This window comes from Chrysochloris asiatica, unplaced genomic scaffold (assembly GCF_000296735.1).
Source record: "Chrysochloris asiatica unplaced genomic scaffold, ChrAsi1.0 scaffold00027, whole genome shotgun sequence".
NCBI lineage: Eukaryota > Metazoa > Chordata > Mammalia > Afrosoricida > Chrysochloridae > Chrysochloris > Chrysochloris asiatica.
This window is the reverse complement of record NW_006408545.1, coordinates 6,468,319-6,483,876: the sequence shown is the minus strand read 5'-3', so window position 1 is coordinate 6,483,876 and position 15,558 is coordinate 6,468,319. Positions and strand designations below refer to the sequence as shown.

Here is a 15,558-nt window from a genome sequence, read left to right as displayed (position 1 = left end):
AGGAAGGACGCAGGCAGAATCATAAAGAGACAGGCAGATGGGAACAGTCCCTAAGATATCAGGAATGTGTACCAGAATCCTCCCTGAGTGGATCCTCACAGGTCATGTTTCAGCCCTCCAGAAGAACATGAACAAAATGTGTCAAGTGTTGTGTCTGCCAGGGAATCTTGCCTAAATGTAGGAGTGCAGAATTGTGTCAAGGGTCACCCATGTAGCTACAGTCTATCATGCACCGAAATGGCATCCTCCCAGAAAGCAAGCAGGTGTTTGGCATAAGCCCTATTTTTCGTATAAACACTTTGTTGTTTTTAAGTGCCTTCTCCCATGACCCTGTACAGGGTTTCTGAGGAGAGGCTGTTGAGTTTGAACCACCAACCTTGCTGTTCACAGTCCAGTGCTTACCCTACAGCACCACATCAGGACCCCTGAAATGTAAGTCCTCAGATGAGTCAAGGACGAAGCTTGTGAGCAGGCCTCAGGACAACGGTCTCAGTGCTGCTCTAACAGGAATAAATCAACTCGGGGCCTTTAGCAAGCAGCACTTTATTATAGTTTTCCCAGTTGAGGCTAAAAGTCTAAATTCAGGGTACTGGCTCTAGAAGAAGCCTTTGTCTGTCAGCTCTTGTGGGGAAGGTCCTTGTCCCTTTTCAGCTTCTGTTCTTCAGTCCCTTACAGTGATCTGCATCTGGCATGTTTCTTCCTCTCCACTTGTGTGTCTCTGGGCCTGATCTGTTGCTTTTACCTATCCAAGGTGACTGGTTTGCCACACACACACACACACACACACACACACACACACACACTGAGTTTCATTAACACAACAAAGGGAGTCCTAGTCCCTATATAGTATAGGATTTACAACACCTATTCTGAGGGAGCACAATTCAATCTAAAAAATACTATTTGTGAAATATTTATCAAATGAGCCTTGTACTAAGGACTGTACAAGGGGCTTAAAAGCTTTTGTGGAGAAATTCCATCATTTGAATTCTATTTTTTCCACAAACTTTTTGAAGCCCCCTTGAATGCACTTCATTTTTCAACGAGGATGTTTTCCTGTTCACATTGTGGGTGAGAGATGAGCCAATTCCCAGTCCGCATTTCACCACTTGCCCTTTTCCCGGTCTTCCAAGCAGACTCCAAGATCATGATAGGATTACCTGTGCAGTCAATTTATTAGGGCAATGCTGGGCATGGGGAAATAGGGGAGAAGCCCGGGTGAACAATCAGACCATAATGCAGGTACGACTCCAACTGATCACAGGGAGGAAGCCTGGGGGGGAAGCATCTTAGATTCCAATGAAACCCAAAGGGAATTTGGCAAGGTCCTCAAGGACACTTTGAGCTCAGGTTGTGAGGTCATCATATCCCTGTGACAGTCATAGACTGAGAGCAGCCTATGGGAAGTGTGGCCATAGTGTAGGGGTGCAGGGGTGGCCTTCAGAGCACAGCAGCTGGGACCTGCAGTGGGAGAGCTGGGAGCACGTTCTATGGCTACCATGACAGTGGTTATGGCTCTCAGACTATACCTGGCAGATTACTTTATAACACCATTTAGAAACCTTCTAAAATAGGGCACTGATCAGCCAAGAATATGCACATCATTTTTTAAATTTCATAAACCCAACAATATTCTGTACAGACAAATCCTATGAAAAAGGACTGTTTCCCCCACAGATGACTTGGTGAATCAGAAATGTAAATCAACATACGATAAGCATACAACCATAAGCACTGAAACAGGATTATTCAATGGTAAAAACTATTTCTAAATGTTCATAATTAAACTCATTGTCTACAATGATTTATATTCTTAGAATAAACTATCATTCTGTAACTTAATCTTCTTGATGACTCTCAAATAACCTTAATACAAAAAAAGCATCCCACACATAATCTTAAATTAACTATCTTATGTGGTCATAGGTCTTATGTGGTCAAACTTCTGAAGCAAAGCAACTTAAAAATGGATTAAACAAGTATTTTTAAAAATTAAGCATGATTTTCCTGAAGTATGTATGTTTAGATTTCAAATGGAAGAATATTTTCCCTTAGATAGAGTCAGTGTTTGTTTTCTATTATTTATCAATATCATCCTTATCAAGAACATTCGGTTGTCAATGTAACACAGCGAAGCCAAGGAGACCAGGGTTTTCCCCATCTGCTAAGTTTCAGCAAAAATTGCTCTGGCAGTTCCTTCCAACATGTCTTTGTTAAACTCAGATTCACCAGTACCTAATATCAAATAGGTAGTTCCCACATGCATCTACTGAATCATGAGGATAAGTCAAAAAATATTGCTACTAGGGTTTCAGTTCGTACATGTACAGGTTTATTCTAAACAAAATGTGTTCAAACATGTCTCTGCAATCATTGGAAAGCTGCAGACAAGTTCTCTCAGCAATACACTTATTTTGGTCTCGTTAGGGTGCCTTCGAAAAAAAGCTCCAAGAAACTGGCTTCTGAGTGAATCTACAGGGCAGAGGCAGAAAGGTATGGTGGCTCTTTTGCGGGATACCAAGTGAGTCATCTGGATCATTTTCTCACCATACACAGGATGATCACAGGGGCTTATCATGAAGAAAGTTTAAGAACTGCATTCATGAGAAAAGGCCCGGGAAGGTTGCCTTGGGGATTTGTTTTCCTATCACAACAATGTGCCTGCTCATTTTTCTAGGTGTAGGAAGGGCTGTCCTATGAAAATTCTGTTGAGAAACCTTAACCTATCTACTACCCTACAGTCCTGATCTTGCCCTAATACGTCTTTTTGTTCCTTAAACTCAAAGAACCTTGAAAAGGACCATGATTTGAGTCCCCCGAGAATGCCCCAAACTGCTGTTTTGATGTAGTATATAGATCAGAGCACCTGGACGAAATGTCAAGAAATAATAGGCTCATATTTTGATATTTTTGTTTAATGAAGCTTTCTAAGATTTTTTAGTCTTACTCGCTCTCAAACACACAGGGGGTAGGGACTTCAAAAAGTTTGTGGAGAAATTCTATATTCTTTTCATTCCATTTCTCTACAAGCTTGTCTAAACGCCTCGTACATGTGAACATCTATATTCACCATAGTATCAGGGCTTTGTGACATGTAGGTATAAATACTAGAAAATATTACAGTGAAATAATAAGCCAAAAATACTTAATGTGAAAGAAACACAAAGTATTTATTTTTAAAAAATGACTTCAATATCATTTTAATATAGAAGATGCCATCTTTATTTACAGGCGAATAAAAAAATATCAAACTCAACCTAAGTAGATATACAATTGTCATAACTCCTATAAATTTGAGGCCGACCCTAAGTGGAAGACTCGATAGGTGGAAGCCGATTACATAATAAAATAAGGATGTCAAATAATGTTCAACATACACATGAAATCAATATACCTTTTTTTGTTTCTAAATATAAAAACAAAGCAAAAAGGTCAACGTCCACTGTGGCGGGAAGCAAACCAGCACCAAGGACAAGCTGTGCCAACTTTGGATACTTGTTCAGTTATAATTAACCAAGACTCAGAAAAAGTTCATCTTTCTTAAATCTATTTTAGCAATATTCATATAACCCAAATGTCATTTTTATCATATCTGTAACAAAGATCAAGGTATGAATATATAATATGCTCTCAGACATACAACCCTCACATTCTGTTGAACATTTTCTCAACTATTCTGTTTGTGTGTACATATGTGTATTTTTCTTTTTTTAATCATAATGGCTTTGCAATAGTTTCTTGCTTATTTTGGTTTTGTTCTAGAAGCTTAAATGTTACACATGATGGATTTGTTCCCCCTTCTACATGTGAAATATAAAAACTGCTTCTCATTCAATCCTTTGGTTAAAAAGTCTTATTATTAGTTCTTAGTTAATACCTGAAAGACCATATACTCTAAAATGAACTTGTAACTGGGTACTTTCCAAAACATCTGACAGAAAGCTCACAGCAACATCTGAGCAATGCTCCAATACAGTCTGGGACATTAAGGAGACGCAGAAAGGAAAAGGGATCTGACCTGTAGAATTTTAAACTGCTTGAAAGATTTTCATTCTGTTTATCAGTCCTTGAAAGGAATCACTGGCATTTGCATTCCACATAATTACACAGCAGTCTCACAAAGATACCAATTCAAGGCTCCAAGAAAATACCACTTTATAGACTTACTAGATGTTTCTTGAAAATGAAAATATTTTAGCTCTTAATTCCTAAAGATTTTGTCATAGCTGATCGAGAATAGTCTTTGGAAAAACATAAACATGTGTCATCGCATTCCAGACTGTACATTGTGATGAAGGTATAGCAAAGGCCTGCCACAAGGGGAATTTCTTCTATAAATGAATACACTACCCAATAACCCTGTTTATAGATCTCAGATCAAATGTGAGATTATGTGTAGGAATAGAGAGAATGCATGAACAATTTTTTCTTTTTCTTTTAAGAGGTCTAGCCTGCCAAAACAAATAATAACATGAAACTTGCTTATTCAGTTGTACAATAAAATACTAGCTTGCTTAGAGGCAAGGTTATGCTAGAAAGTATTTTAATATATACAATATACACCATGAAGTGTACTTCTATTACAAATTAACATTGTGATATACAGATGAACAAAAGTAATCAAAACAAACCATAAATGAGCAATACTTAAAACAGAGAGTTTATAAATAGCTAAATCACCAAATAAAGTATATACATTTCATAGATTTTATCTATGAACAAATATATAGTGCATCTGGGAAAGACAAGAAAATGTTTTTTATATCACAAAACGACAATACTAGCAGTGGAAGATACTGATAATATTCTAGAAGCCTTTTAAAAGGCTTTTCCCCACATATTATTCCTTTAAATGCATATCCTTCAAAACAGTGATACTTGCAAGGCTACCTCCTCTTTAAATGCAACACTGTGACTTGGTCCAGCAGGGTACAGTGGCCTGAGGAACAGTAAACAAGACAGCAGGTAATCCAAGCTCAGTCCTGGGATAAGAGAACTCACAAATTGGTAACGTTTCCATATGAAGAGTACTTTAGCCAAACATACAGTAACATGTATGGAAAAGTTTTCACTGCATCTTGCCCACCTTTGTCCCTATCTTCTTAGATAATTGGCAAATCAGTTACTTTAAAACTGCTATTTAAATACAGTATATTTTGTGACATAGTAATAAATTTGAGCTTTCATTTAAAAAATGTTTCTCTAAGTGCCAGTATTAACACAAAACAAACTTTATGAACAACTCAAAAGGTACAAGACTTTCTTCTGTGCATCACAGAAAATAAGCCTCTGAGACTATTACTATTGTAACGTTCTAGTACCATGTACAAAGTAACATAATTCAGAAAGGAGACTTCACACTCAAATGCATTTCTTTTAAAAACCAAAAGTAAATGTGCAAGAACTTCTCAGAAACTATTTATAGTACAGCAATGATTGATACAGGATTGCTTAAAGAAAACTATTTATACTGCAGTCGATAAAGCTGAAAGAAAAACTCTTTACAATAATGATCATTAAGAACTGATTTAGACATCAAAATATACAGTAAAAAAAAAAAAATTCTTTCACTTAAAAACGAAATTAAGTCAAACCTACATTTCTGTAATCCACTGAGTCAATTTCCACTCTCTGAAACATCACATTTAACATTTCTGGAATATATCATATGGACTCATTTACTTTCTTGTATTTAAAGGTTATTTCTTATAAAATTCCAGTTTACAATGTCTTTTTAATCATTGGAAAAGGTACCAAATAAAACAGCAGTGCTTCATTTGGTACTTAAGAACCTAGTAATACCCCTTTGGGAAACACATGCTTTGGTGCTTACAATTTTAAGAAAATCAAAACTGCTTTACATGCAATAGTTAATCATGAATACCACCAAAAACAAGGGGATTATGCATTTAGAATGAACTGTTCATATGAAGCCCTGAGGTACCATCTTTCATTTAGGCAAAAAACAGCCTCACTTGAACTCATATATAGTCTTTGTCACCATCTTCTCCATTCAGAACAGTCTGATTAACAATCTTGTCTGGAGATACTGTCAGTTTAATAAGAACTTGTATGACACAGACTGTGCAAGCCATCGAATTTAGAATCACTAGCATCTATGGGAGTTTCACTCGAAGTTCCCAGGTCTCCATTCTCATGTGTATCAGTTACTGTCTTCTTACTAAATCCTGAAAGAAAAAAACAAAAGCAGTCCTAGTAAAAGAGGAAAAAACCTTAGTCATACAATGTTATTGCACAAGAAACACTGGAATGGCCACTGTAATTAATAAAAGTAAGGCAAGGCATGGTACAGGACACTACTTAAACCAGGTTAGCAATTCCAGACAAAGGAATTCTTATATCAGTTATCACACATTGTACGATTAAAAAAATAATACTGTTGTACCTGTTGTTAAGTGCCATGGCATTGGTTCTGACTCAGCAACCCTGTACAAGGTTTCTGAGTAGCTGGTGGGTTTGAACTGCCAACTGGCAGTTAACAGTCTAGTGCTAATCCACAGTGCCACACCAGGACTCAAATATATATTGTTTTGCTGTTGTTGTTAAGCGCTGTCAAAGTCAGTTCTGACTCACGGCAACCCTGTATAGGGTTTCTGAGAAACAGCTGGTAATCTTGAACCCCACCAAAACCTTGAGGTTCAAACCAACTTTGCAGTCCAGCACATTAACCTGCAGCGCTACACCAGGACTCCAATATCTATTGTATGCACCCAAAATTAGATAAAATGTCTTACAAAGTACTATATGAGACGGAGAATTAATACACACAATTATAAAATTCACTCATTCATTCTACTTACACAAATTTCTTTTGAACTGTAATTTGTGTTTTCCACCTATTTTTATTCTGATATATTTAACTTCAATTCACTGGGATACATAATGATTGATCACTAATTTACATCTAGCTAAACTGAAGCCTGGTTTTGGCTATCTGTTGTTAGGGGCTTTGAGAAGGTTCTGACTCACAGCCGCCTGTTGCAGAGCAGAAGGAAGTGCTACCAAGTCCCACACCATCCTCAGAGTTGGTGCTGCGTTTCAGTCCGCTGTACAGTACAGATAATAGGCTTGCAAATAACTAACAGCAGACTGGGTCCCTATCAGTGAGTGTGACAGTTACGGCTTCGTATCAACTTGACTGGGCCAGCAGGCTCAGTGGTTTGGCAGTTAAGACATGGTAATCCCCCACAATGAGATCTGTGTTGGTAACCAACCAATTGAAAGGAAGTTTCCTTGGGAAAACTGCTTCCAATATATTGAAACTTAAAGCAAAGCTTGCTAGCTTCCTGTGGGGTCTGGGTTCTACATCTTGTTTTTCATCATCCAATCTTTGGTTCTTTGGAATTGAGCCAGTAACTTGCTCTACTGCCTGCCAATCATGGGAGTTGTTAGCTGCTGTTCATCTCGCTCCACCAACCTACATGTCCTGGCAACTTTGGTTCATCAGCCCTGCAGCTATATGTCAGAGGTCAGAAGCTTCCAGTCTGATATCTGATCAATGGACTTGGGACTTTCCCACCTCTACAACTGTGTGCAGCGTCCTGGTGTGGCACTGCAGGATAATGCGCTGGATCACAAGGCCTGTGGTTCAAACCTACCAGCTGCTCCTAGGAACTGATTCCACAGCATTTAACAATAAACAACTGTCAAGCCATTCCTTGGATATAAACCACAACACACATATATGTTTCACTGGTTTTGCTTTTCTAGTGAACCCAGCCTAAGACATGAGCTATGAAGGACACGCACTAAGCAATAACAAATGACTGTATTTAATGTATTGAAGTCAGTTAATGTATCACTTTTGATTTTTTCATTCACTCTGATTATCACCATCTGCAAACTTGCAAAGGTGACAGAGAAAAGCATCTAGTCTAAGGTATAAAACGGGATGGGATAAGCCTTCTATGTCTGATAGAATATAAAAGGAAGGGGCAAGAAAATGAAACCAGAAGAGTCCAACAATTTAAGGTTTAACATTTTGTGACAGTTTTGTTCAAGACACATGGAACAAAAAATAACTGTTACTACTGTCGTTAATTAAAAACGCACAGGTTGACCAGGAGAGCAGCAATTAATTAATTCACCATAAAACTCTTTATGTCAGAAGTTCTCAAAAGTTTTGGTTTCAGGATGCCTTTACATGCTTACTAAGTGCTGAGATGATTTAAGTGGTTATCACTATTGATGTTTGCCATATGAGCCATTAAAACAGAAATTTTCAAAACATTACTTGGCTATAAAATAACAAAACTAGGAAGCGTTAACAAAATTAACACATTTAATAAAACTCTATTTTTCATTAGCTAATATCAATGGCAGTTAACAACAAAAATATTTTATTATAAGAGAATTGATATTAAGACAGAGACCATGCTCAGATATATTTATTCTAAAAAGCATTTTGTTTATTTTAGAGTTTAAAAAACTTGAGTTTTATTTATTCTTCAAAATAATTCTAGTCCAGTAATTGGTAACGTATTTTTCTTAAAAGTCCAAGATAAATCTAAAAAACTTCTATGTATAAACAAGTTTTTTCAGTACCGTTGTATAATAAAACAATAAGGGAGAGCTATTCGTTCCTTTGGCTTCCCAGTCATTAAAATAGTGTTAGCGGAGAGCATGTAAGTTTTATATTTAAACATTTACTCATAATAAATCCGTTAGTAATAAATTTTAGAGTGATCATTTTACCTTGTAACACTTTGAGTTCCCCACTTGTGTCTTTACAACTAGCACCTGGATTACCACTTCCCTCTAGCTCATCAAGGTACAAGCGGTAACGATGTCCACTCTCATCTTCATATTCTACATTTTCATCATCGGAATCCACCTCAGGAGCCACATAAACTACTTCAAATTCAATCTCTCCTCTCTAAGATGTGGAAAGAAAACAAGGAAATCAAGTTACTGTAATTTACAAAGTATCTTCAAATTCCTTGGGATGGGGACAAAGAATTGCAGCACAAATGTAGCTCTTTTCATGATAGCAAGTATTCTAGAACCTTGGGAAGAAAACAGGATTCATTCACTAGGCCAACCTTGTGAATGAATCCTTAAAAATAACTTCCCTTCACCATTAGAGTAGCTCTCTCTGCTGATCATATTGTTGATGACAGATCTGAAATAAAACAAGAATGTTCAACTGTTCAATTTACAAAATTTTGTAAAAAGCATAAAAAGCCATTTTTCCATTTTCTCAATACAACAATTTAGTTAATCCATGTAAGTGGTGGTGGTGGTTGGTGCTTATGTGCCATGGAGTTGGTTCCAACTCACAGCAACCCTGTATAGGGTTTCCGAGGCTGTAAATCTTTATGGGAGCAGAAAGCCTCATCTTTCTCCCATGGAACAGCTGGTAGTTTCTAACTGCTGAACTTGGTGATTAGCAGCCCAACTCATAACCACTATGCTACCAGAGCTCCTTTATTCATGTAAATAGTCAGATATTAAAGTTACACATAAAGGAATCAAACTTCACTTTAACAAAATCAAGAAACGCTTAATTATTATATGATTTCTTGTTTCTTATTGAAAAGTTCTTAAAGCTTTTGTTAACTTTCACTAAGTACTATATTTATACATCATACTAATCAAGGCATTTTGGCTAGTGTTAATAGTAATTGCTTTATTTAGTCCACCACTCATGTCAGTTTATCATACTGTGGTGGCTTGCATGTTGGCTGTGACGCATGAAGCTATGCCACGGGTATTTTAAATATCAGCAGGATCACCTATGGTGGACAGGATTCAGCTGAGCTTCCAGATTAAGAGAGAAAAGGAAAAAGGAAAGACGGACTACTTTCGAATGTTTAGCCACTGAAAACCTTATGAATAGCAGTGAACACCATCAGATAGAATCAGAACATTGAATACTGAAAAATGATGCATAGTACAGTAATATTGTCAGAGATAATGACAGAAGATTAAGCCTCTCGGGTTGGAAGGCACTCAAAATACAACTGGGGAAAAGCGAGCTCCTTAGTTTTCATCATGATGAAGCCAATGGAATAAATACAGCTTTTGGGACCTTCATTTGCTGTCGGGTCGCAACCAAAAAGAAGAGAACCAGATGCAAATATCCATTAAAAATTGAAAAATGGAATGTGTGAAATATGAATCTTAGAAAATTCAAAGTTGTCAAAAATGAAATGGAATGCATAAACATTGATATCCTAGGCATTAATGAGCTGAAATGGACTGGTATTGGCCATTTTACATCCAAAAATCAGATGGTTTACTACACCAGAAACAATAAATTGAAGAGAAATGGCATCACATTATTCATCAAAAAGAAAATTTCAATATCTATTTTGAAGTATAATGCTGTCTGTGATAAGATAATATCCATATGCCTATAAGGAAAATCAGTTAATACCACTACTATTCAAATTTATATAGCAAGCATTACAGCTAGGAATGATAAAATTGAATAGTTCTACCAACTTCTTCAGTCTGAAATTGAACAAACATGCAATCAAGGTACATCTTTAATTATTGGTGATTAGAATGCAAAAGTTCAAAACAAAGAGGAAGGATCAGTAGTTGGAAAAGATGGTCTTGGTGGCAGAAACGATGCTGAAGACCACATGACAGAATTTTGCAAGACTAAAGCATTATTTGTTTCAAATACTTTGGTTAAAAGACAACGATACATATGGACCTCACCAGATGAAATACACAAAAATCAAACTGACTAGGTCTTTGGAAAGAAATGGTGGAAAAGCTCCATATCATCAGTCAAAACAAGGCAAGGGACAGGCTGTGGAACACATCAACAACTGCTCATAGGAAGTGCAGGCTGATGCTGAAAAAATTAAAACAAGTCCATGGAAGTCAAAATATGACCTTGAACGTATCTCACCTGAATTTGGAAATCACCTGAAGAACAGATTTGGATACTGTATTGGACACTAGTAACTGAAGACCAGAAGACTTGTGGAATGACATCAAGAACATCATACAGGAAGACAGCAAAAGGTCATTAAGACAATAGGAAAGAAGGAAAAAACCAAGATGGACATAAGAAGAGACTCTGAAACTTGCTCTCCATTATAGAATGCTAAAGCAAATGGAAAAAAATAAGAAGGTAAAAGAATTGAGCACAAAATTTGAAAGTGCAGCTCGAGTACACAAAGTCAAATATTATAATGAAATGTGCAAAGACCTAGAGTTAGAAAACTAAAAGGAAAGAACATATTCAACTCAAGCTGAAATAACTGAATAAAAAAGCTTCCTTTCTCTCTACCTCAGTGATACCTACAGAGGAAACAGCTACCTCACTGGCATCATGACCCCTGGTGAAGGCCAAGATCATCATAAAGAGGACCAAGAAGTTCATCCTGCATCAATCAGACCGTTATGTCAAAATTAACCATGAATGTCTCAAATCCAAAAGCACTGACAACACTGGGCAGAAAAGATTTATGGGCCAGATCCAACAATAGTTATGGGAGCAAAAGGATAACAAAACATATGCTGATCATTACCTTCCCCAAGTTCCTGGTCCACAATGTCAAAGAGATGGAAGCGCTGCCGGTGTGCAACAAATCTTACTGTGCAGACTGCACACAATGTTTCCTCCAAGAACTGAAAAGCCTTCGTGGAAAGCACAGACAGCTGGTCATCAGGCACCAATCCCAATACCAGGTTACACAAGTGAAGAATATGAATGGATAGCCCATTTTCAAGTTTTATTATGCTACATAAAACCATAAAAGCACAAAAAGAAGAATTGAAGTAAAAAATCGAGCCTCAACTTGCAATAATGAAATATTCTATGGGCAAAATATTGAATGATGCAAAAAGCATCAAAAAAAAGATTGCAGGAGAACATATAAAGACTGTACCAAAAAGAAATGGGTGATGTTCAACCATTTCAAGAGGAAGCATATGATCAAGAGTCAAGGGACTAAAAAGGAAGAAATCCAAGGTACACTGAGGGCACTGGCAAAGAATGACTCCAGAAATTGATGGAACACAAATGAAAATATTTCAACAAACTGATAAGCACTGGAGGCACTCACTCATTTATGCCTAGATGGTTACCTGGCCAAACTGATTAGAAGAGATCCATATTTGTGCCTATTCCAAACAAAGGTGACCCAATGGAATGCAGAAATCATCAGGTACTATATCATTAGTACTACATGCAAGCTCCTGTGCAGCACATTTGCCCAATGCAATACGTCGTCTGATCTCTTGACTGCTGCTTCCACGAGTGTTGATAGTTGATCCAAGAAGAATGAAATCCTTGACAACTTCAATCTTTTCTCTGTTGGTAAGAATGCGGTTTATTGGTCCAGTGGTGAGGATTTTTGTTTTCTTTACACTGAGATGCAACCCATACTGAAGGCTATGCTCTTTGATCTTCATCAGTAAATGTTTCAAGTCCTCTTCACTTTCAGCAAGCAAGGCTGTATCATCTGCATATCGCAGGTTGTTAATGAGTCTTCCTCCAATCCTGATGCCACGTTTTTCTTCATAGAACCCAGCTTCTCGTATTATTTGCTCAGCATACAGGTTGAATAAGTATGGTGAAAGAACACAACCTTGTTGCAAACCTTTCCCAATTTTAAAACATTCAGTGTTCCCATGCTCTGTTCGAACAACTGCTTCTTGGTCCAGGTACAGATTTCTCAGAAGTACAATTAAGTGTTCCGGAATACTCATACTTCTCAATGTTGTCCATAGTTTGTCATGATCCACACAATCAAAAGCCTTTGCGTAGTCAATAAAGCATAAGTAAACATCTTTCTGATATTCTCTGCGTTCAGCCAAGATCTACCGGACATCGGCAATGATATCTCTCGTTCCACGGCCTCTTCTGAATCCAGCTTGAACCTCTGAAAGTTCTCTGTCAATATATGATTGTAGCCATTTCTGTATTACCTTTAGCAAAACTTTACTCGCTTGAGATATCAAAGAGACTGTCCGATGATTTCCACATTCCGTTGGGTCACCTCTCTTTGGAATGGGCACAAATATGGATCTCTTCCAATCAGTCGGCCAGATAGTTGTCTTCCAAATTTCTTGGCAGAGATGAGTGAGTGCCTCTTGTGCTGCCTCACTTTCTTGAAAGATTTCAATTTTTATTCCATCAATTCCTGGTGCCTTGTTCTTTGCCAATTCCTTCAATGCACTTTGGACTTCCTCCCTGAGTATCATTGGCTCTTGTTCATATGGTACCTCTTGAAATGGTTGAACATTAACCATTTCCTTTTGCTACAGTGACTCTGTGTATTCTTTCCATCTTCTCTTGATGCATTCTGCATCATTCAATAATTTGCCCAGAGAATCTTTCAATAACTAAAGTTGAGGCTTGAATTTTTACTTCAGTTCCCCCAGCTTGAGAAATGCTGGCTGTGTTCTTCCTTTTTGGTTTTCTAGTTCTAAATCTTTGCATATTTTATTATAGTACCTGATTTTATCTTCTCAAGCTGATCTTTGAAATTTTCTGTTCAGCTCTTGGACCTCTTCAAGTCTTCCGTTTGCTTTAGCTTCTCTACGCTGGAGAGCAAGTTTCAGCGTCTCCTCTGACCTCCATTTTGATGTTTTCCTTCTTTCTTGTCTTCTTAATGACTTTTTGCTCTCTCCATGTATGATGTTCTTGATGTCATCCCACAACTCTTCTGGTCTTCGGTCTTTAGTGTCTTTACGGGAGCAGAAAGCCTCATCTTTCTCCTGTGGAATAGCTGGTAGTTTTGAACTTCTGACCGTGCCATTAGCAGCCCAATTCGTAACCACTATGCTACCAGAGCACCTTAAACAAGTATAATAGAAGAATCGAAATTTGATTCTTAAGCCTTTGCTCTTTCTACTATGCTAAACTAAATGTATAATACTTAAACTTATTCTATAATAACAAGTTTATGTTGTAGTAAAAAGTTAATGACTATTTTATATTAAAAAGTCCAGTTACAAGTATCATTTGATAAGAGACTGCAGTTACTATACACAAGCCAGATGTTTGCATCTCACTGCATGTGATTGCTAACCACAGCGTTGGTGGTTCAATATCACCAGTTGCACCATGGGAGAAAAATGAGATTCTTTGCTCCCATAAACATTACAGAGTCACTATGAGTCAGAACCGACTCAACAGCTGAGGGTTTGGTTTGGTTTTTCTTTTAAAAAAGCAAAATAAAATAAACACCTGTGTCTAGTGGATTACAAGCTGGGCTGCTCAACACAAGGTCAGCACTCCATGGGAAAAGGATGAGGATTTCTGCTCCCGTAAAGGTGTACTACCTCGGAAACCCTACACAGGATCACCATGAGTTGGAACTGACTCAAAGGTACACCACCACCCCTCACTAAGTTAGTCTCTTAGTGCTCCTCTTTCCCAGAAGGTTCAAGGTTATGCCTCTGAATTTAATATACACTTAAGTGTTTTCCCGATTGCCTATTTGTAGTTCCTTCACCAGCTTCCATTCATCCTACTCTTGTGCTTTTGCATGGCAACCAAGTAGTGTCAGGGAAAAGACTACTTTAAAGGCGTCCTGGTGCGACGCTGTGGGCTAATGCGTCAGGCAGCAAAGTCATTTCAATTGTAAGGTTGGTGGTTCAAGCTCACCAGCTGCTCCTTGGAAACCCTATATAGGTCACTATGGGTCGGAATCGCCTCGACGGCACTTAATAATAACAACAACAACAAAGAGTCTAGTAAAAGTATTGTATCAGATTTGTTGTTGTTGTTAAGTGCCATTGAGTCAGTTCTGAGCCACAGCGACCCTGTATGCAGCCCCGAAAAGTCACTGGGGAGCTTGAACGGCCGACCTTGCAGTTCAAATGGCTTTGCAGTCTGGCACATTAGATAAAAAATACCATTTTGAGGGAGATAAATTGATAAATGCAGTGGTCTTTAGTCAAGTTCTAGGCAGAATTACACCTGTGGGTAGCTGTCATGGAGACACATGCTGCTGTGGTTTAGAAGTGCACAGCAACCCTGTATAGAAGTTCTGAGACGTGGCTGGTGGGTTTGAACCGCTGAACTTGCAGTTAGCAGTCCAGTGCTTATCCTACACATCACACTACAATGGAGATACATAGTTTAGGCTTAATAAAAGAACTTCACAAAAAGAATCAGCACTGTATAATAGAATGGACTACTTGAGGGACAGAGGTAAAGAATGATGTATGCACAACCTTGGAACAACAGGGCTCTGGGATACAGGGATTGAGCCATGGTTGGAATGGGGGAAATAATGTTAAGACACTTGGCTGCTTTTTCAATCCTGGATTCCCTTGCATACCATTATAAAATAGACACTGGAGGAGGAGAGAAAGGAATAGCCAGAAATATCACTATAGAAAGCTTGTAAAGCCCATCTTCTGCCTATAACTGACTGGAATACCTAAAATGGGGATACAACGTGCCCAGTAAAGGAGGCTCCCTGTGGAACCTCTGCATTACATAAGACTATAGGTGGAATCCTGAACTGCATCCAGAATCTTCACAGGTGGGAAACTTCCACTTGAAAAGACGGGCAGACCAGCCTAGAGCGGCTAGAAGAACAGAAGATACATCTTGAAAGA

General features: G+C 37.9%; 1 protein-coding gene across 4 annotated transcripts in view; it reads right to left on the bottom strand.

Annotated features, from left to right (window-relative positions):
* Positions 1–6,027: 6,027 nt before the first annotated feature.
* Positions 6,028–15,558, bottom strand: part of GOPC (golgi-associated PDZ and coiled-coil motif containing) — a 60,916-nt gene continuing 51,385 nt past the window's right edge. For 3 of the 4 annotated variants that reach the window (XM_006839893.1, XM_006839895.1, XM_006839896.1), the window contains 2 exons: positions 8,716–8,896; positions 6,058–6,188 (listed from right to left, as the gene is read on the bottom strand). In XM_006839893.1, coding sequence (XP_006839956.1) covers positions 6,058–6,188; positions 8,716–8,896 — 312 coding nt within the window. Of the gene's footprint in view, positions 6,189–8,715; positions 8,897–15,558 lie in introns of all 4 variants that reach the window. The other variant, XM_006839894.1, reaches the window with a different exon arrangement.